This window comes from Drosophila simulans, chromosome X (genome assembly GCF_016746395.2).
Source record: "Drosophila simulans strain w501 chromosome X, Prin_Dsim_3.1, whole genome shotgun sequence".
NCBI lineage: Eukaryota > Metazoa > Arthropoda > Insecta > Diptera > Drosophilidae > Drosophila > Drosophila simulans.
Window position 1 is genome coordinate 10,325,434 of NC_052525.2, and position 26,200 is coordinate 10,351,633.

At 38.8% G+C, this 26,200-nt stretch overlaps 3 protein-coding genes across 16 annotated transcripts in view; all 3 read right to left on the reverse strand.

Moving 5' to 3' along the window:
- Nucleotides 1-138: 138 nt before the first annotated feature.
- LOC6725622 (ADP,ATP carrier protein) lies at nucleotides 139-1,956 on the reverse strand. Its single transcript, XM_016172771.3, has 3 exons — nucleotides 1,465-1,956; nucleotides 1,276-1,403; nucleotides 139-878 (listed from the first exon to the last, which is right to left on the reverse strand). The coding sequence occupies exons 1-3, from the start codon at nucleotides 1,783-1,785 to the stop codon at nucleotides 404-406; spliced, it is 924 nt and encodes a 307-aa protein (XP_016038817.1). The 5' UTR covers nucleotides 1,786-1,956; the 3' UTR covers nucleotides 139-403.
- Nucleotides 1,957-2,231: 275 nt separating this feature from the next.
- LOC6725623 (ADP,ATP carrier protein) lies at nucleotides 2,232-8,176 on the reverse strand. 2 transcript variants are annotated; one of them, XM_016172770.3, is made up of 4 exons: nucleotides 8,023-8,176; nucleotides 3,616-3,916; nucleotides 3,409-3,536; nucleotides 2,232-3,329 (listed from the first exon to the last, which is right to left on the reverse strand). In XM_016172770.3, exons 2-4 carry the CDS (start codon nucleotides 3,910-3,912, stop codon nucleotides 2,855-2,857), a joined length of 900 nt encoding a protein of 299 aa, XP_016038819.1. In that variant the 5' UTR covers nucleotides 3,913-3,916; nucleotides 8,023-8,176; the 3' UTR covers nucleotides 2,232-2,854. The 2 variants fall into 2 exon arrangements, with proteins under 2 accessions (XP_016038819.1, XP_016038818.1); XM_016172769.3 differs by lacking the exon at nucleotides 8,023-8,176 and adding an exon at nucleotides 5,551-5,697.
- A 6,139-nt stretch (nucleotides 8,177-14,315) lies between these two features.
- LOC6725624 (insulin-like growth factor 2 mRNA-binding protein 1) overlaps nucleotides 14,316-26,200 on the reverse strand; it is a 29,298-nt gene continuing 17,413 nt past the window's right edge. For 8 of the 13 annotated variants that reach the window (XM_039297010.2, XM_016172767.3, XM_016172761.3 and 5 more), the window contains 5 exons: nucleotides 20,864-21,037; nucleotides 19,767-20,141; nucleotides 18,982-19,711; nucleotides 18,664-18,819; nucleotides 14,316-18,590 (listed from right to left, as the gene is read on the reverse strand). In XM_039297010.2, the coding sequence (XP_039152944.1) occupies nucleotides 18,222-18,590; nucleotides 18,664-18,819; nucleotides 18,982-19,711; nucleotides 19,767-20,141; nucleotides 20,864-21,037 (1,804 nt within the window). In that variant the 3' untranslated portion in view covers nucleotides 14,316-18,221. The remainder of the gene's footprint in view (nucleotides 18,591-18,663; nucleotides 18,820-18,981; nucleotides 19,712-19,766; nucleotides 20,142-20,863; nucleotides 21,038-26,200) is intronic. The other 5 variants (XM_016172757.3, XM_016172758.3, XM_016172765.3 and 2 more) reach the window with 3 other exon arrangements.

The window sequence follows — 26,200 nt, forward strand, 5'->3', positions numbered from 1 at the left end:
TTCACATATAGTTACATGTAACGACTAGCTTGTTGAGAGGATAATTAGATCCTAGTTAGATGTGGCCCACCCTAATCCGTACACACACACATATATGCACCAAAAAGCAAAACACGCGATGATGAAAACAAACAAAGATTTGAGTTCAATATATTATTTGTATTTTCTCAACCACTGCGAAAGTTAGAACACAATCTGAAATGAGGGACCCCCATGTGGGGCCACCTATCAAATCAAATTATTAATTTACCACTGGGCTCGTGGGAGCAAGTCCTCCTCGACGAAGAGGTGGACAGTGGGTTCGGTTGGTGCTACGCCATCGTGGTGTGACATTTGCTGCGGCTGGGGCTGCTGCTGCTGCTGTCGATCGAATGGGCCCACCACAAACGGCGGCACATTGGGGCTAAAAGTACTTCTTCATCTCGTCGTAAAGGGCGAGCACCAGAGCTCCGCCCGTGCCGCGAATTATGTTCGATAGGGCGCCCTTGAAAAAGGCTCCAATGCCCTCCTGCTTGGCAATCACCAGCCAGCAATGGGCTGTGTTCTTGTACACCATCTCGGACTTCTTCAGGCCAGACTGCATCATCATGCGGCGACGCACAGTATCGAAAGGATAGGACGCAATGCCGGCAACGGTAGTGACCACCTGGGCAATCGCCCAGCTCACATAGAACGGTGTGCTCTTCGGGTTCGGCAAAAAGTCGCGGCAAGTGTCATAGAATCCGAAATATGCTGCTCGATAGATGACGATGCCCTGCACCGACACGATGAAGCCACGGTACAGACCGATGGGTCCGTCACTCTTGATCACCTTCATCAGACAATCGATGAGGCCGTTGAACTCCCGATTGCCGCCCTTGCCCACATCGGCGGCCAAACTGTCGGCGGAAGATGGGAATAGGAATAGTAATGAATGGTTAATAACAAATCGAATCCAATGCAAGTAAATCAAATTCAAATCAAATGGGAAAAGAGTTCATGTGGGTGAATAATGCAGTTGTAGAAGAAGCATATTAATCTATAAACTACTTGGACTAGTAAGTATGTAAGGTTCGAATTGTACTCCTCAATTGCTCAAATCATCTAATTCTAATGATTTATGCATTTGAAAAAGTATATGTGCATATGTGTATAAATGAAGAGAGCTATTAAAAACCATTTAAATCGAATATAGTTGTCTAACCCAAAATCAATTGAATGAGCATATAATGAGAGGTAATTTGGAATTTCTATTAGTATTATCAAAGCAAATGATAACAGGGAAGCTCAACTTACCGCGTTCTGGCAAAGTCCAGTGGATAAACGAAGCACAGAGATGTGGCACCTGCCGCACCGCCAGAGGCCAAGTTTCCTGCAAAGTGGCGCCAGAACTGCTTGTGCTTGTCGACGCCACCGAGGAATACCTGTAGTATGATATGTTGTTTATATGAAATGATTATTATAAGGACTCTCCATATAACTAACCGATTTGTACACATCCTTGAAGGCAAAGTTAAGAGCTTGAGTTGGAAAGTATCGGATGACGTTGGCCAAGTTGCCGCGCCAGAACGACGAGAATCCCTGCTCCTTGGGAATTCGAACGAAGCAATCGACTATGCCCTTGTAGCGCTGATCAGCCGCTATCTGCTTGGACACCTCCTGCACCTGCAGGATGAGCTTCACGCGCTCGATGGGAGCCACTGCGGTCTTGGCTATGGCAGCGGAAACGCCGCCCATCATGAAGTCCATGAGGAAGGACTTAAGGTCCCCCTTGCCATGACCACCGCCACCGCCTTCGTCGCCCATGTTGGTTTACTGTTTGTTGATTTTAAAACGATTTAGTTTGGCTTCAAAGTTGGTTGGTAAAAAAGGATAAAAACGGAGCTTCACTTTTTACAATTTTTAATTTTGATGTTACAACGTTGAGATCTGGACTGAGATTGGCTAACGAGATTGTGAGCCAGTCGGTCGAAATGACATCCGATGTATTTGTCGTGGCCAACTTTGATCGACAGTTTTAGAAGCGATGAACGCACGTTTTTTTCCTCTTTTAAGAACATAAATCAAAATGATAATTTAGCTTCGAACTGCCGAAGATGAAATTGAGTCGACCAATTGGTTGACTGCACACAAATGGTCTGTGTAAGTATGCTAATATATTTTTTGAATTCCAAACACATATGCCTTGGGTTTCAAGTCGAAATATGAAAGATATACACAAATACGTGCGCAGAAAGAAAAACACAACATTGTACTCTTTTTATCAATTTTTATATATTTTTAAACCAACCGAAGTTGAGTTTGTTAGTTTGTCGTTTCGGAGGCGAAAGAATCTACAGGTCTTCGGTTCGATTCTCTGCATCCGATCGATAACACTGATTTGGCTGGGGAGATGTGGGACGACCCAGCAACATGACGGGATCTATAGTATATAGCCTAACCCAAACTTAACAAATACTAATCAATATCGGCGCTATGTTCGTTCGTATTTCAGTGTAGTGGGTCTAGTCTCATGAGCTGAGTCGCATCCCCTCTCTGCCCCGACCATTGTTGTTTGCTGTAGTATTGTTGTTCTATTGACGCTGGCCATCGTTCCGTAAATTAGTTCCCAGTTTTTATAAATAATATAATTTCACAATTATATCAGGGGGAGGGAGGAAGGGTTCTTGCTGTTATTGCTTGCCGTTGTTCGTGGTAAGAGGTGTTGGTTGCAGATCAAACTTAGCTTTTGCTGTTGCTATTGCTGTTGTTTTAGCCGTTCTCGTTCAGTTATCTAATATAATTAGCTGGTAGTGTTTAGATTTACTTCATTTGTTTTGTTTTGTTGTTGTATGTTGTTGTATTTTGCTTGTTTTGAATAATTTAATAATTTAATTTACAAGACCTTCTTGATCTCATCGTACAACACAAGCACGAAAGCGCCACCAGTTCCTCTGAGAATGTTGGAGAAGGCGCCCTTGAAGAAGGCACCGGTGCCCTCCTGCTTGGCGATGGTGGCCCAGCAGTGCAGTGTGTTCTTGTAGATGACCTCGGTGGCCTTGCGACCAGACTGCATCATCATGCGACGACGCACGGTATCGAAGGGATAGGACACGATGCCAGCGACGGTTGTCACAACCTGGGCGATGGCCCAGCTGATGTAGATGGGTGTGTTCTTGGGGTCGGGCAGCATGCCGCGAGCGGTATCGTAGAAGCCGAAGTAGGCGGCACGGTAGATGATGATGCCCTGCACGGACACTCCGAAACCACGGTACAATCCAACGATGCCGTCGCTCTTGAAGATCTTGGTCAAGCAGTTGCCCAGACCGGTGAATTCACGCTGACCACCCTTGCCAGTATCAGCAGCCAAGCTGTAAATGCGTTGCGAAAGTATTTCGTTAGTTTATTGGACATTTCTTTTTTTTTTCTTTTGCAAATATACCAACATACCGAGTACGGGCAAAGTCCAAGGGGTAGACAAAGCACAGAGAGGTAGCACCAGCGGCACCACCGGAGGCCAAGTTGCCGGCGAAGTAGCGCCAGAACTGGGTGTTCTTGTCTACACCACCCAGGAAGACCTAAGTTACACACATAATAGCAACCGGGGCGTTAGTGTTTTCCGCTCGCATTGCAGACATGCAGCCTGCGAAGTCTCACCTGCTTGTACTTGTCCTTGAAGGCGAAGTTCAGAGCCTGGGTTGGGAAGTATCTGATGACGTTGGCCAAGTTGCCGCGCCAGAAGGACGAGAATCCCTGCTCCTTTGGAATGCGGATAAAGCAATCAACCATGCCCTTGTACTGCTTGTCGGGGCTGATTTGTTTCGAGATGTGCTGAACCTGCAGGAGCAGTTTCACACGCTCAATGGGGGCGACGGCAGTCTTGGAGACGGCTGCGGAGATGCCTCCGGCAGCGAAATCCTTGACGAATCCAACAGCATCGAAATCCTTGCCCATTTTGCTGTAAACACATCGTGCAATTGGCCAAAACTCTGATTAATCTCGACAGTTCCGTCATCGCTGATGGTGATACTTGATGCTACCGATGATGATATACCTTTTGTGATGTTATGGATGCTGATATATTCCCCATGGCATGCGGGTGATGGTGCGTTGCATAATAGTTACGATATACGTTTACGGTATTTTTGTATGGTGGATGTACGATTCACTTTGTTTACACAGGTGCAGAAGGCACAATAGAAGAATAGCCCAAAGCCAAATGAAAATGTGAAAATTGTCAATGTTCCAAATTATAAACCGAAACCGAAAAACATGCACTTTTTTCTTTTTTGAACAGCACTACAAATGGTTACAAAACAGTTTTGCGGGTGAAGTAAAAAGGTTTTAGCGACAAATGAAACTTAAAACTAAACGCGAAAATGATAAAACATGCAGAGTTAGTATAAATGGCAACATAAACTTAAGATTAAGGGGGGTTAATATTGAATGGTGTATGGAAACATCAGCGTTTTTGTTACAAGTATTGGTTGTTTTTTGTTAGTATGCGTGTTGGCAGTTGCCGGTAAAACTGGTTTTGTGCAAAAAAGGTGAAAAGTTTTATTGGCCGGCTGGTTTGCCACGTGGTTTGAATCGAGCTACACGAAATAACTACTGTTGGAAAATTGACTTCTAACCAGTTAGCAGTTGAAAACTAAGTAAAATACATGGCATTACGTGGCATACATAAGTATTTATCCAATTTATTTTATCTAGAGAATATGACATAAATCAAATGCAGTTCTAGTTGGATCGAGCGGCAGTCTACTGGTCTTAATTCAGTAAAGTTTGGATTTGGGATTGCATAATTGCCACACCACACAAAAAAAAAAAAAGAATAGAATTGAATTGAAAAAGTTCAATGGAAAAAGCCAATATATATGGGCATTTGAGTGGGTGTGAGCAAGATGGCTATAGAGGCCACGGTTCTTTTTTTTTTTTTTGGCAGCTGGCATTCGCCATTGAAGCGCGTTTTGTTAATTTTAGACTTTCAAGAGCAGCCGCCGCTCTGCGTTAACCGTGTGGTTTAAATTATATTTTAGCGAAATTAAATCAGCATTTCATTGACAAGGGTTTTATGTAACACTTGGCAAAGAGAACTGTGCTTTGGCATTGTTTCTCTTCTGTTCTCTTTCCTTGAAATAACAACCGTTATCTAATCGTGTTAGACTTCTGATTGGCTGGAAAGAGAGTGAAGCTTTTTCTTCGGCCATAGCCAAAGAGAGCCGAGAGCTAAAAGGCTCGTGATGTAATAGCCTCAGCTGGAAAAATTCTACAGTTGCACGTGGAAAGCTTCCACCGAAGGCTGAGCAGTTGTAGTAGTATCCACAATCCAGGGTTAAGTTTATTCTTAATTCATTGTTATTGATTGCATAAGACCACCACCACACACCAGAAAAAAATTGTTCAATGAATGATTCAAGTTCAACTCTTTTGTTGTTTTACATAACCAGGCAGATTTCCTTTCAATGCTCAGGTTGGATTTGATTAAAAAAAAATAAAATAAAAGCATTAGGAATCACACGCGTATTTTGTAAATGGGCTATGGCTCAATTCGATTTGATAATTGATTTCCAATTTGTTTGCCATACGTACAATTTGTATTTGTGTTTCTATATCACAGCACAAAACCGAAAAAAATTTATCCTTATTCCTTGGAAGTCAGAAGTCTGAACCGGACGGCAACTGAATTGCTTGTGAAAGTTCCGTTCGCCGAAATCTGCCAGCTAGCCTGCTCTGCCTGCGTCGGCGTCGCAGTCGCCGTCATCGTCAAGTTCAGCAACAGATGAGCGCGAGCGAGAGGGGGAGAGCGTTCTCTCTCTCTATATGCATATGCAGAGTATGCGAAATTCGAAGAGAGCCGAAAGAAAACTAGCGGTTGGCAACAGCACGTGTGCGAGCGAGAGAGGGCGAGAGATCGCCGCTTATCAGTGCTGAGAATTCAAGAATTCAATGCCGTCGTTCGTTGCATAAGAGGAAGTCTTGTACCACACACTTGTACTCATTAGAAAACACTTTTTATTTCGTTTTGGCCATGGCCAAAAATGCATATATGGCCAATTGTTTTTCATTTACCCCTTTCGAGGTTTTCGACGGCGCTTTCTAAACGATTGCCAAAAAGAATGTACGCACAACATTTACATTTGGCAAAAAGCCGACAAGTCAGCTGCGAAGCAGACTGGGCTACCAGTTCAGCTAGTTGTTAGCTAGATTTCTAAATACAAATAGCAACTAGAAGACTGAATAAAGTGTATAATTCTGTTACATCCAAATATATGTCTTCCTAATTTAACATAATATAGTTATCTTTGATATTCAGTTTTAGTAACTACTACCACTACTATACACCATAAAACAATTTATTCAAATACAAAAACAAAAACTCTTATCAATTTTTATAAAAATAAAAGTAGAAAATATTTGAAAGGTTTTATTAATTGTTTGTAGCTATTTAATTGCTAAGCTATTAATAACATTTGGCTTTATTTCTAAAGATAGGGTTGGCAGCACTGCTAGCATGTGACTTTGCTTTCTGACGTCCACCTGCCGCTCTCTCCCTCTCTCTCACGCTTCGTCTCTTTCGCGCAGGCGGAAGAAGGGCGGCGTTCGAAAAAATGCGTGAAGCGATTAGATAAACACTTCTGCTAATACAGTTATTTATATAACTGTCTACGACACTTTTTCAAGGTCCCGTTATCACAAAAAATTACATAAAAAAGAAAAGAGAGCGCTGGCTAGTCTTATGGGCAACAAAAAGAGAGCGTAAAAAGTGCAGTTGCGAAGTTACTGCAAAAATGATTAATTGCCAAAATTAATCGGAAGCCAAGTTATAATTGTTTATGGCTCAGTGTGCGATGAGTCGGGTTTCCAAGACAGGGCGTGGAACGGCTTGAAAATCACACTGAAAATTTCCGCCGACTGGGCGAGAAATGGAAATGTGATTCGCCAGGGATATGTAATAATAAACCCTAATCTCGAGCCAGTGCTAAATCGCACTAAAAGGCCACACAAAGGGCTACAATAAACATTAAATCACATGAATACTAGACGCACATTAACGATTGACGTCACAAGGGGTTAAAAGGGGTATGGGAATGGAATAATAATAGAAGAAATGAGAACACTGGGGAAACCCGTTTTTCGCAAAAATGTTTGATTTTTATAAAAGAAAGCAGGTCAGAAGAGAAAGGGAGGGCAACTAAAGAGAAATGGTTACATTACTCTTAAGAAATAGAAGCAACTGTCTCTCTCTCTTCCTCACACACACACACACCCGCTAAGTACTTGCACGCGCAGCTGGTGTCTGGCATGGGAGTGAGCGAGAGGGCGCTAGTGGCACATGGAATTTATTCGCAACTGTGTGTATGAGTGTGACTGGGCGGTAGAACAATCAATTGCCACGCTTTTTACTATAGAATAGCCCGCATTTAGTGTATATAATAGTATATCTGTGCAAATGCAGGCCAATTTGATTCTAGAGCAGTGCGATTCCCTTTCAAATATAATCGCAATTCATGTGCAACATTTTTCGTACAGATGAGCCGGCCTGCCAACTCGTTGCTAATTGCATAAGTTGGCAGTTCCAGCGTGGTTGCAAAAAAAAAATTGGAAGGAAAAAGATGGGGAAAAAGATCCAGCGTGGCTTCTTCCATTTTCTTTTCGGGTATTCTAAATGAACTTTGGATTGGAGGGACACAATACCGAAAAGTTTGCTGATACGCCCAATTTATTACGTGTTTAATTGAAGGCGAACACAATTTCGGCACAACTATTTTTCGCAAGGGTTATGTAAGCACGTTTCGGCTATTTTCATGTCCCATTCGGGAGTTCTTTTCGCTGCAGTTAAAGAAGAGCTTCTTGCCGAACATACAAAAAAAAAAAAACGTTAGTTTTAACCAACACCGACACAATAAAAAAATTAGCACATTACATAACTACAGAATCTAGCGCAAGGTGACGTGAATTAATGGGTAAAAAAATCAATGGCAGGTACGGGGCACACCGTCTCTTTTCTTGTCAAGCAAAAGAGCCTCGCAAATGTGATATATATAGAAAATAGCACAATACCTTCAGTTGATAACTTCTCACAAAAGTCACAGAATAAAAACTTCTTTTGCAGAATCAGACGAAGCCGCGTGCTCACTTGGCGAATGAAATTCGTAAAGTGGTGGGGGTCCCAATGGCCCAGTGACTTGGGGATGAAAGCTGCAAAAATACCGCATATCGATAGTTGCTTAGAAAAATAAATATATTTTTCAAGCTGGTATTTATTTGGCGATCTATCGATATACAGCTAGATTTCGGTTTTCATTCGTGGTATTTTTGGTGTTAGCTTTTACTATTATAACTAGATGTGGCTATTTTTGATGTATTTATTCTGATGTTTTATTATAAAATTAAGGCGCACGGAGATTAAACCACTTCTGGTATTGTAAAGCGTACAATATATGCTCCCTATATTTTTTGACGAAAAAAATTTTTTATCGCGACTTTTTGCGAGTTCTGGGTCACACCAAAGTTAAAGCCTATTTTATGTTTTAATAACGGATCCAATACAACTAATCTGCATATTTCTTTGGGTAATTAACAACGACCTGCACGACCTTTTTTGGCCAAATTTTGGCCAAAAAACTGTATTTAAGCCTGGCAACCTTAATGTCTGGCTATTTGTTGAAAATTTGGTTATCGAAAATAAAAAAATTGGTAAAAAAAAAATGTATTTCTGAAAATCGACAGAAGAGTGACTAGGATAGCTTACAATGTTAATAAGAAAAACAAAATAGTAATAATTTTAGCTGTGCGACCGGAAAATATCATATTTTTGGCGACATTTTTAGTTTTGTGTTTCTTTTTGTAAAAAATAATACTTTTTTCTCGATAGAACTAACAATAATAGTCCGAAAGTGGAATATCATACCTTGTTGAAATCGTGACAAAATTCCCAATCGAACTATGTGCAACCATGGCAACTTTAATTTTTGGCCAAATTTGGCGAATTTTGATTATGGTACCCCTTATGAAAAATGGGAAAATTGGTCAAAAATGTTATTCCTGAAACTTCGTTTGAAAGTGTTAGGGATTGTTAGCAATGTTAATGAGCAACACAAAACAGTCATCGCTTTAGCTGTGTCACCTTTTTTGACCAAGTTATTCTGAAAAATGTTGTTCGAAAATATCATATTTTTATTATTAAACCTGAAAAAGATAATCGCAAAACTTGATTCAAAATGCACTTCTTATATACGAAAAATCATTTATTGAGTAAATTTCTTTTCGATTCGTTTTTCACATGTTCACAAAATTGTATTTGAGTTAGTTGTATATCTGGTTTTCTAATATTTTCCTTGGCCTTGGGATACAATTTAGTAAGCTTTTGTGTCTTTTTATTTGCTGTATGTGGGTCTTGTATACGGTAATTTCGTATTGAGCGCTAGCAATATTAACATTTAGTTACACCGAAATGGGGAAAACATCTTACGCAGATTAGTATGTTATGTATACACCTATGTATATATAGTTTTTGAATCAGCACCCTGGGACAGGCCAGAATACTAGGAGTTTTGGGCGTGCTGAGGGGTATGGTAATCAAATAAAGAACGCTTTCTTTTGAATTTGGTAAAGGTAAAGGTAAAGGTAAAGATAAAGGCAAACAAATGAAAAGTACTGGCTAGTAAATACTGGGGCCTCTAAACTATGACGACACATCTAGACATCGAGTCCTATGTCCTTTACGTGGTTATCTAGCTTACTTTCGGGTACATATTCCATGGCAGATACAAAACATACACAGAGTGGATATTTGATATATGTATAGTATATTGGTTATCGTGTACCGATTGTGATAGCGTTTTGCTTGTGGTTAAAAGACAGTTATACATTGTAATTGGGAATATAGTTTCGTTTTCATCCTATTTGTGTGATTTATTCGTTCGATTTTTTTTTTTTTGGTTTGTTTTTGTTTTTATTTAATTTTTTTCTTGTATAGGAAACAACAAAAATGGACGCAAAATTATTGTTATAGTAGTATTCATGTTTACCCATCTTGCTTTTACGTTTAGTTAACTATATAGGAATATGCAAAACGTACACTTAATATATTTTTTTTGGTTTTGTTTTTCGATTTTGTTACTATGTTCCTTATCGATCTGATACTATATAAATGCAGCTCTAAAACTTGTATTCTTTGACATTGATCTGTTCCATCTGTCTTTCTTTTTATTAACTATCTTTCGATCTGGCGGCATCTTGCATTTGTATATCTCTTACGCTTTTCAAATACATTTAATAACATTTCTATAGAAATATTCAAAGCTGAGGTAGTTAATTCATTCATTTATTCTTTATTTTAGTTTACGTTAGGTTATGTTAGTTTAGTGTACTCCATATATATGATCGGTGTTGTTAGTTAGGTATACATCTATGTATGTACTCACACGCTATTTGAATTTATCTGACGACTTTAGCTCTTCTCAAATTCACATTAAATTAATAATTTAGACGACTGTTTGAATAGGGGGTTACGGATCATTAATATATGTATGTCTGGTACAGGGACAACATCGAAAGCCTCTCGAAACGATCGGGATATAGGATTTCGGAATCGAAGACTTGAAGATTTGGAAAAGAGAGAGGAAAACCAGTTACTGAAAATCAAAAATACTGAACTACAACGAAAATAAATACAACCAAAGAACGAATTATTTTTGTTTTTTTTTGTGTTTTTAATAATATTTTACTCTTTTTTTGTTATATTTATAATATTTATAGATATTTTAGCTCTGTAATGTAGATACAATGTACAGTGTAGATACATCTGGTGTCGTCACATCATCCTCATGTAGATTATGTGTAGATTAAATGAACTTAACAGTAAAATGTAGACGACGCAAAAAAAAGCTCTAAACTAATTTAGGTAAAGATAAGGATAAATTTAAAAATAATTAATGTAAGAATAGTGGTATTTTTTTGTAAGTTTTCATCATTAATTTTATGTTTTTTTTTTGTTTTAAGCTTTAGTTTATTATGTGTAAAGTGGTTTCTATATAGTTTGCTCGCCGTTCAAAAATTGAAAAAATGATGTGTGCGGGTTGGGGTTCCGGTGAAAGGATGGAGGGGGGGAGGGGGGCTGCTTAAGGTCCCATGAGGAGGGTTGGGTGCCCAGCGGATGGTTTTAATTATAAACTACTATCACACAGGCAAACCAGGCGCTGGATGTACGAGAAGAGGGGGGAAGGGGGCTGATTAAATGGAATTGATTTGGTGGCTGGATGTGGGTTTTGGATTTGAAGGGGCTATGGGGACATAGGAATATGGAAGTGGAGTGTTTGGTTGGTTGGTTGACGAGGGCGGCAAAATGATATACACAACAACAAAATTATAAAATAATCAAAGTAAATAAGCGGGAATCGTGAATTGATTCCCATATGGGTAGTAAGATATCAATCGGAAATCATTTTTCAATATGCCAAATAAAATGCAATAAACTGACTACGCAACGCCAGGTTTATCGATTTATAATTTATATAGCGTTATGCATGCTTATTTTTTATAGATTAAGGTTTTTAGTTAGATTTTGGTTATAGAATATAGTTTGATGTTGCATGTGGGTGGTGGTGAATGGGTTGTTTTTTTTTTTGCATGTAGGGTGTTGGGGGGTGGTGTTAGTGTATGTATGTGTGTGTCTTTGCAATAAATATAACGGTAACTAAATATATGTTGTAGCTCAGTCTCCAGTTGATTACCGTTTATAATCTATTACAAATTGAAACAATAAAAAAATATATATGTATAGTATATATATAGGTATATATACGAGTAATATTAAATAAGGTCTATTAAATATATATGCATATATATATTCAAAATGCTTGAAATGTACAAAAACAAACAAACAAAGCTCAGTGGTTCGGGGGTAAAGAGACTCTTTGAACTAGTTTTACTTTCGCTTTTCTCTCATTCTTTTTCGTTTCGTTTGCTCTCCTTATCCTCTCCGTTCTATCCTCTTTTCTTGTTTCGTTTCGTTTCGTTCCAATGCGTTGTCTACATCATACAACATTTTAATGCATTTTGATGTTGCGTTGTTGCTATTGTACATTTACAATACGAATAGGGATTTCCATATCGAATTTTACATAAAGAATTTAGTGTTTCTTGGGGTGTGTGTTTTTTTCAAAACTTTGGGGTCATTTTCCCTTCGGTTGTTGGGTGTTTTTAGTTAATGCTTATCGCTTTTTTTGGGTTTCATTTTGTTAGATTTTTGTGTTTTTTTTTTTAAATGTGTGTTTTGTATGTGTAAACTTTTTAGTACATTTTCTTACTGCTGACACAATAGGTTTTTTTTATTATTTTCCACTTCTGGATCTTAAATGCTAAAAATATATAGTAAATGTTGAAAGTTTTATTTCATGTTTTCTCTTCTCAAAAATGTTTTATTTTCAGTTTCAGTTTCGGTTTAGTTTAGTTAGTTTTCAGTTTACGATTTTTGTTTTACTCGCTTTCTGCTGATTTCTTGTACATTTAGTTGTTGCAAATCGCATGCGTTTTCCACGCGTTCCGCTGTTTCATTCCATGCGTTCTGCGTTTGATTTCAAATTTTAGTTGGTGGTTTTTAGTGTCGTATTTCAGGGTGAGTTGGTTTCTAGTTTCCTTTTAGATCTTTTCTGTCTGCTTTTCTGACTAACTTTTCCGTCTGCTCTGGATTTTAGCTGATTTTGCGTCCAATTTTCTTTTCGAAACTAAAAAAAAATAAGGAACCCCCAATTTGAATTGATTAAACTTGTGCTGTTTTATCATCCCGAGGATTGCTTAATCCCCTTCGTTTAGTTTAAGTTCATATTACTTGCGACTTTCAATTATTTGTTATATTCTCTTTTTTTTTACTGTGTGAGTGGCGGCTTGGCTTTTTGGGCTATTTGCTCTGCTTTCTTCTTGCTTTCTCTGCGCGGCTTACGGTTCTCTGCCTGTTCTTCTGATTCTTCTGCTCTATGTTTGCTGTTCCTGCTCCTGGTTTTTCGGTTGTCCAGCTTGACTTATGGTTAAACTCGCTTTATATCGTTATCCCTATCGATAATCCTTATCTTCGCTTTAATAGAATGTCTCATTGATCAACTGTTCCTCTCTCTGTCTGGCTACCTAACTTGGTTGCTGTTGTCTCTCTCTTTAATTTTTACGCGCCTAACAATTGAAGAAAAAACAACTTCGCTTCATTTTATGTATATGCCTAAAGAAATCTCCTTCCGATAGGTAAACACTCCCCTTTCATAATAGACAAAAAAAATTAATGTATTCGAAAATAATAAAACTTGATTTGTACTCATGTTTGTACCGCTAAAAACGTTTTTCCTTTTCATTCTTTCATTTAGTTTTCATTTGTAAATATTTATATATATGTACATATATAAAAAAATATTCCTTTTTAAAAAAGTATTCTTCCCTTAATCCGTGTTTCATAACATTATTTATGTTTGTAAAAAGAGTTTATCATTTTTTTTTTCATCGTCATCGATTACCTCTTCTTTCATTCATATCATATCATTTCACTGCATTTTTAAAGAGTACAAACTTGCTTGTTTTTTTTATGTTAAATTATAGTTACAAATCAAAACTAAATTATACCATCTGAATTCCTGTAGCAAAGCAAATTGTTGTTCATATTATCATCGGTGATTATTCAAATTCTGGTGTTTTTCCTAGGGTTTTTATTCCTGTTTTCCTAATCCAAAGAAATCGGCTGTCAAAGTACTTTTGTGGGTTGGTGTGTGTTTTTGTAATGTTGGTTCTTGCGCGTGTGTGTTTGTGTATAAAATGTACATCAAAAGCATTTTTTAAAATAAGTTTTTTTTTAAATTTAAATTTTTTGTTTTGTTTTAGTAAGTAGTTTTTATAGTTTAAATAGTTGTTAAATTTAAAAACGAGTTTATCACACCTTAAACGTTATCAGTACTTGGCACAACTTACAACACAAAAAAGTACTTTTCTCATTATTCTTTTTCATTTTTCCAATTTTTTTTTTTTGCTCAACGGGACAATTCTTTTCAAAGTTCTCGGAGAAGAAAAACTGCACAAAATTGGCATTAGGGTGGGAAAATTGTTGGAAAACTGAAACTGTATTGTACGAAAATGCAATATTTGGAAATGGTGGCAACCTTGTAAGCAGATTGTACTAAAAAGCTTTGTACACTTGGTATCAACTGTACTCCGGGATTTATAAAATGCTACCCTAATGCCAGTTAGGTAGTTTCTTAAAGTTTTGCACAATTTTTGCGTTTTCCGATTTCGATTTCCCGTTGTGTTAAAATTTAACTTGCTCTTGCTCAACTGCCTTTCATTTTTCCGCATTCACTGCTGGTATTTTAACCTCCTCCTAACCGTTGCCTCACTTTCCTACCTGCTTTAATAACGATATAAAATAGCCTCTAAATACTAAAAAATAATTTCGTTTCTGCTTTTCACACAACTCACAATAGCCTTTCTTTCTTCGTTCTTCAACTGAGTTCTCTTTCTACATCATTATCATTATTCTTATCTTCGTTTTTAACGCGCACGCAAACTCACAAGTTTTTTATAGTTGTTTCCTCGATCTTTATCCTCATTTATTTTATGTTTATCGTGTTAAACCCCCTGTCAAAATAAACCAGAGCTATAGCTAAATTATTAACTCGTCCCTTTCATCGATCTGACTTTTCTTTGATTCAGCATTTGGAATAATAATTTTCAATTCTTTGTTCTTTCCTTTTTGGAATCTTTTAGAAAAATTCCGTTTGTTCTTTATAAATATCGTATTTAAGCATATTTCCACATATCTATATATAGATATATATGTATATGTATAGGTATTTATATTGACAACTTTGGACATTTTTTCCTTTGAAAAAATTTAAAAAAGGTATTATTAATTTGAATAATTATTCGTTAAAAACAAGTGGCGAAATTGATTACATTTATATACATATATATAAATATACATATATAGATTCTCAAGTATAACAAAACATAATGTCACGCATTTTCAACATACACATATATATCGCATATATACACATATATAGCGGCTTGATACTCGTATATAAAGATCAATGGTAAATGCCCAGCAACATTCTTATATACACCTCCCATCCCATCCTAATCACTTCCTGCTCCTATATCTCCTATATCCCTCTGTTCTAGGTTGATCTGCTTCAGTTGGTATGGTACATATGGTCTGGGTGGGGAGTTCGAGTTCGACCCAAAACTTGGTGGGTGAGTGATTGTTTGATTGGTTGCTGTTCGGGTTCGGATTCGGATTCGTTTTGGTTTTGATTTTGGCTCTGGGTAACTTTTGAAAAAAGCTCCTTTCGCCTGTTTTTGTCTTTTTGAAGATGTGTTTATTTCCGGTGCTTCGCCAAAGCTTGTTTATTCTGCTTCCGGTTCTGGTTAGATTCTTATGGTTTGTTTCTCTCAACATTATGCTTTGTTATTTGGTTGCTTATAATATACATTTAATTTTTAGGAGTGGTTCTTCTTGATTTCTTTTTACTCATTAGGATGTTTTAGCATTTGTATCCATTTTTACGCTCCGTAAGTTTGTTTTCATTTTTTTTTTATTTATTTATCGTTTTTATGTTTTTTTTTTTTTTTTTTGTAGAAGATAATGCACTTACATTGAGGTATTTTAATTACTTTTTCAATCTTCTTCAAATTTCTTCATCTTTTCTGCTTCTGTTTGTTTTCTTTTGTTTCTTCTTAAAAAGAACAAAGAAAATGTGATATTTCATAAAATTGGGCTGTCCTAAAGCTTGTATACGCTTCTTGTTGGCTTTGAGTTTTTGTCCATAAATTTTGTCAATGTCATTTGTTCCAAAATAATGTGCCGCTCAAAAGGTTTTCGTTTTGTTGTTACTTGTTTGACCGAAATGTTGTGTGTTTTAGATTTTCTTTTTGCCGAAATGTTGAATTTGCCTTAATTTTCTTCATTTGGTGTGTGTGTGTTTTTCTTTTTTTTAGAACTGTCTGCCTCCGAAGCAAGTGTTATACAAACAAAAGGGTTGGATCGTTAGGGATTTTAGGGCTTTGATTTGATTTGATTTGGTTGACTGTCCGTCTAACTATTTCGTAATGCTAACTCTATGGAATATCAATTAGTTTAATATTTACGTTACAAAAAAACCTGTATAGTTAAAAATTAGATAATAGCTATCTCAAAACAACACAAAATTGGGCTATTGCTATTGTTGCTTGTTTTGGCTGGTGTAAATTGTAGTTTGATTGTTGTTGCTCCGATTCAGTTACTTGGGTTGCGGTCTCTAACTATGGGGTTTGGTCAATACGGTTACGGGAATGGTTATATATTGTCTGTTTACGCTACGATTACGATCTCTACGAAATGCATCCTTCGGTTTTGATTGCTTGGTTGTGGCTATGAGTTAAGACTTTGATTTGGGTTCGGATTGGCTGGTTTATGTTCTTGCATGTAGTATGTAGTGCAGTGTCCCATCCATGTATAACAGCTTGTCTCTCATACACGCTCAAACGTTATAACGTAACACTTAACGTTAACGATCGATTAAAAAAAATTAACATTTCAGCACCGTCATTTCATTTCTAGTTAGTTTTGTTTTCATTTCAAGGCAAACACATTACAATAGTTCCTTTAACACTATCTCTCGCTCTTTGCATTTGCTGTAGCGTTCCTATCCTCTCCGTCATTTGCTTTCTTCTCCTTCGGCTTCTTCTGCACTAAGTATAATTCAACAATTCTTCATGTAACTCCTTCCATCGCATAATAAGGGACTGGTTTTCGTATCCATTCATTTATACAAACAACGTTTCAGGCATCGCAAAAAACTATTTTACAACTGTACAGTACAGTAAACATTGCTCTCTCGCTGGCGTCTCTTGTTCCATCCACATCCCTTCCTATCAATATATAGTCCCAATATACACACTGATCCATCAGTATAGCTCTTAACGATATTGTATACATAGATAGTTGTTTCTTTTTGGTGGTTTGGGTTTTCGGTTGAGGTCTGTTATACTATGTATAACGCTAGCGGGGCGCCGACAGTTGCATCAACTGTTGCACATTGTACACATAACTTTATCAACTGTTATACACATTCTCATGGCCCAAAGATGAAAGCTTCTTCTTCACCTTTGATGTTGTGTGTGGATGTGGGCTCAAAATAGGTATGTTTTTGTGTTTTTTGACGCTTTTGTTGTTTTCCATGTTTGTATTGTTCTTGTTTTTCATTTTTTTTTTTTTTTGATATTTCTTGGTTATAATTTTGCTTGTGTACATTTCTCGGTAGTGGGATCAACGAAATGGTTGTCCTTACTTATTTTTTTTTAATTGATTCTCAATCTCATTCTCTTGCGCTTTGCTCACTACTCTTCTATTCATTCCACTTAAATGTAAGCTTACTAAATCTTTGTTAAAAAAAAATAATTAAAAATAAACGTTTTATAGTTAAATATATTTAAAAAAAATATAACGCATACACTACTAAACTGTCCTTCATTATCCATTATTTCCCCTTCTTGCAATCAAATTTAGTGTTAGTTTTAGGGGTTTTCTCTTTAGTTACTTTGACTCTTTGTGTTGTTGTTGAATATATGGTTTACTTGTACAAATTATGAATATTTAAGGTTTTACTGATACTGCCTTGAAAACGTTCGCAACAATTTGGGCGGTACCGAATTCTCAGCTGACGCAAAAGTTAACAACTAGCAGAACAACAACACAAAGTTTTGATTTTGGGGCGGGGTTTTGTTTTTAGTGGTTTCTATGAACGATAGCGCTGCTTTCTATTAACGTTTTCTCTTTATTTCTTAGTATGCAAATGAAGAATGTTGTTATGGTTATTCTTGCTGTGTGACTGCTCTTTTTATGTTGATCTTGCTAAAGTCGAAATACACTGCTATGAACTAGTAGAGCTTCTTCACGCAGCTCACTTTATGATGTGGTGGTTCCCCTACAGTTCTATATGCGTACAATTTTGCTTATGTTACTGCTCCAGGTTGCTTGCTTACTTTTGCCGTCGCCTGTGCCAGCACAAAGGTGGCGCCTACGGTTAGCTTGTTGTTATAGGGTTGTAAATTGTTAAATTGTGGTGGGTGCTTTTGGGTCTTGGGGTATTGAAACTTATGGGTGTGTGCTGTGGAGGTAGTATCAATAGTAGAAAACCCTGCCTTGGCTATTGTTGGCGCTTTCGTTGCTGCTGCTGCTGATGATGTTGCTGCTGCTGCTGCTGCTGCTGCGGCGCCGGCTCTCCTTTGACTGTGATTCCTCCTTACTGTTGTGAGCTCGCCAGCTGCTGCTGTTGCTGCTGAGCTGCGGCCGCAGTTGCATTGCCAGGTGGCGGCGGCGATGGCTGCTGCTGCAGCTGGTGTGAGGTCGCTGCCGTCGACGCCTGCTGCTGATGGTGTGCAGGCGGCGTCGACGATGACGACGCCGACGACACAGGCTGATGATGCAATTGCGGCGGCAGTGCCTGCTGTTGAGATGGCGACTGTGGCTGTTGCTGCTGGGAACCGCTGGACGCGGCTCCGGCTAGGCTCTGTTGCTGTTGTTGCAATTGTTCTTTGGCAGCTTTCTGTTTTTTGGTTATTGGCGGCGGATTTGTCGAAAGCATCATGGCTCGGATGCGTCGCTGGGCAGACTGTAATGAGCGTGAAATCGTGGCGTTAGCTTGCTTGTGGGAACATGCAAGTCGTACACATTTGGACACTTACCTGTACACTATAAAATAGTCCGATGATGTGCACTGGAGTCTCCTCATCTCCGCCGGACGGCGGAGCAAGGGCATGTTCGGGCAACTTGATCACACTGCCCGTCACGCGCTGCAATTCCCGCACATTTTGGCCACCCTTGCCAATGATACGGCCCACCTAGATTGACAATTAAGAAAAGTTAGCATTAATCAAGACATTCTGATGGTTCAAAGATCTCTTTAACCATCCGTTGTAAACTAAATAACCAATGTAAGTGAAACTATTTTGAAATAATATTAAACGGAAGAAGGAGCTCTCATTGAAAGTGCAAAAATTTACCTGAGAGCTGGCCACAAGCAACTCAACCGTCAGGCGCACATCGTCCGTGCCACACATGAAGCCTTCTTCGCGCATCTTCTCGAAGATCATGTACTGCGCCTTCCACTGACCCTCCGGTGTGCCAACAATCGTCACCTTGCGCTCCGTTTGTTGGTCCAGCGGCTTGTCGGCGTCGAGAGGGGCTATTTTAAGGGATGCGTTCGAGAAGCGCATTATGCTTCGGATATGCGAGCCCTTGGTGCCGATAATGGCGCCGACAGCGTTGTTGGGTATGTAGAGATAGGTGGTCTCCTGCAGGTCATTGGGGAAGACCGGTGGCACCACACTAGCCGGGGTCTTGGACATGGCAAAGCTTTGACACGAGGGGAACGGCATGCTCGTATTGAAGACCATGCCGTTGCCCGGTGTCGACATCATTGCCATCGGATGGAGACCGGGGAACATGAGGCTCTGCGGCGCCATCGCCTGCAGATCGTTCTCGTAGCTCTGGCGCAGCTTGGTGCTAATTTGGTTCTCAGCACGCGACATGTTCTCAATCAATCCCTTGACCGTGATGATTCGCTCCAAGTTGAAGCTGTTGATGTCGTTGATAGAGCTGACAGTGATCTTCGTATCGGTGTCCTGCATGATCCGTTTAATGGTATTGCCCGACTTGCCAATGATTCGTCCAATCAGATTGTTGTGGGCGAGTATTTTGAGGCAAATTTCACTGCATTCCGGTGAGAGTTCACTATTAGTTATTTTAATATTTGATGATATCGTTTACTACAGCTACAGCCACTTACCCCTTGTTCGTGGAGATGGCCTCCTGCTGCATCACTTCCAGAATGCGCTTGCAGGCATTGGTGCAGTTCTCCGGATTGCCATAGATCGTAATCGATTTCTCCAGCGATCCAACATTCTCCTTGCGATGGACGTCGACGCGAGCACGGCTCTGTTGTGTGATCGTCCTGATGGTGCTGCCCTGTCGACCAATAATGGCACCCACCATTTCGCTCTGCACAAGAATGCGCAGCGGAAAGTCCGCCTGGCGTCCGGGACCGGGCATACCCGGATACGGATTGCGCTGGTTACGCTGGCTACGCCGCTGGTTCTTGTCCAGCTGCTCGGCATGCAGCTTGCTGCCCTCGAACTCGACACCGTTCAGACCAACAGCAGCTCTGTGTGGGCGAAGGAATTGTTGGGAGAATTATTGATTAGTCATGTGTTTTTGCCACCAATTCAGCTGCAATGACAGTTCTATGGAAAATTTCAGCTAATATCCTATCTAGATTTGCCATGTCTCACACTCCAATCAAGTACACATGTTGGTGAAGGCATGCAGCAATTCGGTTAAAATTCAGTTAACAGAAATATGCATATCTGCACCTTTGAACACTTGGCTGCTAGCGATCCAATTAAAAGACATTCATGGCAATGGAATGAAATTGTATTTACATGAATTCATCCGAGTGTATCATGTTGCTTCACATTTAATTTAATTTGAGAACCGACTGCAAACATCATTTCACATAATAATGGTTTTTGGCAAAATCTTGATCAAAATTTGGAATAACCATGGCCAATTTAGATGATGAAAGAAACACTAAATATGGGAATATAGGTAGGTAGGTACATAGGTAGGTAAGCCACACACAACGCATCCATCCTGCACAGATAATCCATCCAAATAAATAACTAAAGCCCCCAAATCTTCGCATCCCCGCCCAATGCAACAATATGCAACTACCTATGTATATCTAAGCCCAACAACACAAGACTCCCATGGAAAACCTCATAGAAATCAATGGTTTTTCATGAGAGATCTGCAGCAAATCCCCTTAAAAGAGATTGAATTTAGGTGAATAGTAGTAGTTTTAGATGAGTAGTTTTGAGTATATACCTTTGCGCCTGCTCAGGATTTTCGAATGTTATATGTACTGTTTGAGTATTTTGATCCTTACTAGAAATAGCCTCACACTGTTTGACGATGCCATAGGGCTTCAGTAGCGGTTCGATGTCTTCGAAACGTGTTTGCATCGGTATGCCGCTTATTAAGATTTTTGATGTCGTAACACTGTGAAGAAAATAGCGTAAAAACACACAAGAACAAGAAAAACAAACAAACACAAAAGAAACAAAAATAGTAGTAGTTGTAGTAAGTAGAAGTAAGTGGCAGTGGTAGTGATGATAGTAGAAGTCCAAAAACAAGAGAGGGGACGCAAGTGGGTGAGAGTTGGAAGGAAAATGGGAAAATGAATTTGATAAGAAAATATATGCGCGAATAAAGAAAAGTTGTAAGTAGTGGTTGTGGTGGCAGTAGTAGTAGTAGTAGTAGCAGTAGTTAGGAGAAAGCAGTCGGTTAAAGAGAGTGATGTCGAGTAGCTAAACAAGTGTTGCCAGAATTGAAGCGAAAATGGTTCGAAAAATCTCTAATATCAGTTCAAAACTCTCGCAGAACAAAACCCCGTCTAGAACTATGAAGACAGTTTGTATAGCTTGAATAATATTTCTTTATAATTTTTAGATTCTTCACCCGTATTCTGGCAGCACTGAGAGAATACAGATAAAGATGAACGCAAAGACAGAGCGAGATCAAGCAGCGAACTAGCATTTAAGGAGTTTTTTTTTTTAGCGAGCGAGATTACAAATTATTTGGGTTCGGATTTACATATGTATGAATATCATTGGGATATGGCAGTGGGTATTTGGGATTGGAAGTTAGGCCAACAGATGCAAAACCAAAGTAGAGAATGCGTTTTTGCGAGTGTATGTGAGCTGTGCAATAATGTTACATTCAAATCCGAAACATGGCACAAGGCTCGTAATTGTGATGGAGTGCATAAAATTAAGAGAAATACCATTCATTTCATCTGTCAATATGATACTCCTACCCCCAGAAAATTCAATAGTTTCCCTTAAAAAAATTGCATCAAAAGCAAAGAAAGAAGAGGGTTTCAGATATTATTACAATTATCAATTTAAATTTGTTGCTGTTTAAAGACTAGACTGTACGTAACATAAATATTGAAAATTTTCGACTTCGATTTTAGATTATAACATTGTCTCCCGTTGTTGTTCTTGATCTCCAAAGAGTACAAAAAAGGAAGAGCAAAATAAAAATAAGAACCAAAGAGGCAGACGACGGCGAGGGCAAACGCCAACGACGCCTGGAATGTTGCACATTTAATATCGTGTTTATTTTTCTTGGAAGTGATTTCTCTCCCGTCGCCAACAAGATAACAAAAAAAACACACACACACAGAAACAACAACAACGGGGCAAGAAAGTCCACAAATGGGAAAAGGAGAATAAGACGGGATAGAAGCGAGGAGAGGCACAACAAGACGAGACGAGAACAAATGAAAAAAAGAAGAGAAAACGCGTGGAGCTGGCTCATTTCGTTTCTCGTTCTTCCCCCTGCGTAAAATCGTTTGCTTTAGTGAGTCTGGCACTTTTCTTAATTAACAGTTTACATTTTTTCGATTCTCACACACTTTGCTCGTGGTTTTAACTCCCTTTTCATGAATGATCCCTAATTAGCTGTCAAACCGCATGCAAGAATGTCAAACTATGTACAGCTGTGTTCAAAAAAATAGTGTGACAAACAAAATGAGGACGCCCAAAAATCAATACAAAAAGAAAATGTAAGTTTGTTGCCTGTTCTTTAGTTTGGCGGTATATAAATTAACATAGCGATCATCTGCTCCCAGTAACTGTAAATTACGACTTGAGCGGAGTGAAGAGAGAGCACGCGAGAGAGCGTAGGTGAAAGATGCATTCGCATTCCGACATTCCAGCATTCCAATCCCGTTTGCCATTCACAACAGGCCGCCCTCCGGTTTTTGTTGTTGCTGCGGCTGTTGTTTGCTATTTTCTCCACACTGCACTCCCGCTTAGCTTTGACCGGTTTTTTCATTTTTGTTTTTATTCGTTTTTGCCAGCACATTTCTCAGGCGATTTCTCGACTCGGGGCTGTTGCGCTTTTCCAGGAAGCGCATGCGAAACGTGTACAACATTTTGCCACCGTTTGCTATTTCTTCTCGTCGTCTTCTTCTTCGTTTTCATATTACTGAACTGAAAATATTGCACTTCGATATTCCCATTCCTTCCATCCAGTGGCTGTCAAACTGTGTCGGCTAACTGTAATTGCTGAGCATGCGTCACAACATCTGCCTGTGTGGTTTGTTGTTATTTTTGTTGCTCTTTTCAATGCAAATGACAAGTTGCAGTTCGTTGACGTTGCGTTATGTTGTTGTTTTTTCTGCGTCTAGTACACCGGCTGCATCCAATAAGAGAGGAGAGCGCATCGTTTTCTCCCGCTCCCGCTCCCGCTTATCACTCTTCACCACGGCGCCCTACCTCTGTCCCACTCACACTCATTAGCCACAAGTCTGTGCAACAATTTTACATTTTTGTTTTTGTTTTGTGCCGTGGTTGTTTTCATATAACCAGGTGTGCACACATGTGCATGTGTGAATGTTGTTTCTTTTACCTGACATGTGACCGATTCTAAGCAAATGACCTCTGGCGCAATCACACAAACACACGCGCACACCTGGTAAGGCTTTCTTGCCGTTTTTTTTGTAGTTTTGTTATCAATGAGCGACCTTAATGCGAAACAGTTGCGTGCGGAAATATAGGTATTTTGCAAATATCGCTAGCACTTTAATGGAAAATTAATTAATACTAATAATTAATTTAATAAATTTATATCTATATACTTTTTTTTTGTTCGATTAAAAATTTAAAAGGTTTATCTAAAAAAGTTATATGAACCTATTGTTTAATGCAATCATAAGCAACCGATAAGGCTTTAGTTGTCACTATTTCTTTGAGCACGACTGTGGCACATACACACAACAGATGTATACACCGCCAAATCCAATCAATATACTTTGTATGTATGGTTGTGTACGCCATGCGGCGCCCTCTCGTATTTATTTTTGGTGTGTTTTCTTTTCTTCTTTTAGCTTTTATCTCTCTCGTATAAAAAGGCGGTGCACTGTGCACTCCCACTAACACACACACTCTGGCAATCACCCACAGATGCTGCTTTATCAATACACACATTGCATTGCGTGGACATGTGTGTGTGTGTGTGTGTGTGTGTGTGTAATGCGTTGTGTGGTTGCCTTCATCCCATTCTCTTTGTTTTTCTTTCATTCTTTTTTTGTATAATTTTTATGAATGAAAAAATCGGAAATCTGCTGGCTGATTTTGTTCCGTTCTTTTTGATTGCAACTTTATTTTTGTCTCATGAATAAATGAATGCTTGGTATGTACATTGCACTGAATGACGCATGTGCCACACACAAATGTATGTATGTATGTATACATGGGAGTGTGATGTACGTTTTGTAGCATATGCATATGCATGCATGTGAGTAGTTGTTCTATTTTCATGACACATTCCACAAGTTGCTGCAGCGGGAAAAACAAACACACACAGTTGCAATCGCATAGACTAAGGTTAGTTTTCTTGCATTTTCATTTGCCAAGCTTATCTATGCATTTCCCCCTCCATCATTTCTTTGCAACGCCCATGGTGAAAATAGGAAAAAATAAAGTGCCAAAGGAGTTCGTTTTGTCAACATATGGAAAAGAAAAACTTGTTTTCAGCTTACAGCTGCACAGAAAGAAAAACATACATATATTAATATGATGAATTGGGGAATTAGGGACACACATCGCTTCAAAACGGATATTAGTCATTTCAATAGCATATAAATATATAAACAATTTATTTGATATGCTTAAAATGTAGTCAGACTTAAGCTACCATATAAACATGCTCCAAATATCATATAGTGGTGAGTGTGAGTGGTATTTCCGTCAAAGGAGGGAACAAATAGGAAATGAAGTGAAAGAGGGGAGGCAAAGCCAAGTGGTGCAACGAATATGGCAGCGAAAAGCACAACGATTGCATTGTTGCTGGCTGGTTTGACCTAAATTGGTGAACAGTGGTGTGGGGACCACCCCCCAACATCTACCCCTTGTCCAAAGCTTCTCCACCAAGTGGCAAATGCAACACCCACAGTGAAGCCCATCACTTGACAAACAGAACGCGAATCTGTCACCATCAGTTTGGCATGGCGATTTAACACAATGCAACACATGGGAATACAGATTCGGTCACAAAATTAGCATCCCCTATTAAAAACTGCACCACAGTATGAACGACATTTACACTCAAAATGTTTTAGTTCAGATTGAAGATTATTTAAATCAAACTCATAGCATATGTATTTTTTTTTTATGACTTTCAGAGCGCTTTCGTGACTCATTAACAATAAAAACTTTAGAAATCACGTATTTCGACATTTTTGTGCTATTACTTTAGCCGTAATTGTATAATAAAACATTCGTATCCATGACAAATTTGCTCCACTTCCTACTGCATGGGTACAAGTGCCATTTATTTCGTTGTTTGTTGGTTTATTTGTGCTTTGACGATTACCATCATCATATGCAAACATAAACAAAGCGACAAAGGGTGGTCAACAAATAAACAAGATGAAGGGGCGCGGAGGCTGGTTGGTCGAGCGCCGAATGAGAAGGTGGGCGTGGCACAGACATATACATTGTAGCCAGCCAATAAGAGGAAATAAACAAACAAAGCGAAAATGAAGTCGTATTATGTTGCATACCCATTTGAAATTGAAGAAAAAGAAAACCAGCCTATCAGCATATTTTTTCAAAAGAATTCGACATGAAAATAAAGTTAACAAAGTTAAGTTGCACTTCCCACTTTGTCATTTAAACACCTAAATAAATAAATTAGGCCATATCTTATCAATCGCGAGAGACTTACAGTTGAGCTTTCATAGCTGAAACCATCTGCCACAAAAAAAAAAAAAAACCTCTTGCAAATATACAAATTTACTACATACGCGATTGAACTAACTGTATACCACCCCAATAATCAAAATGTTTGTGTAAATTAAGGTTGAACGACGAAATGCAGACAACTTTCTTCCAGTTAAACTTAATGAAGAAAGAGTGATGATCAATAAATCTTATGAGTGTGCCAGATAAATCCAGATCTGCAGATTGTGTGTGGCGAAAGGGGGGTTGGGGGAGAGGGGGGTTCGTGTTTGGGAGTCTTATAAATGTGATCTAGATACGCAACATATGACTTTGATGGATTCGCACCTTTTGCTGGGCATGATTGAAATTGAAGTACACATGTGCGCACAGTGGTTCGAAAGTGTGGTATTTGAACCGCTTAAAGTATTTA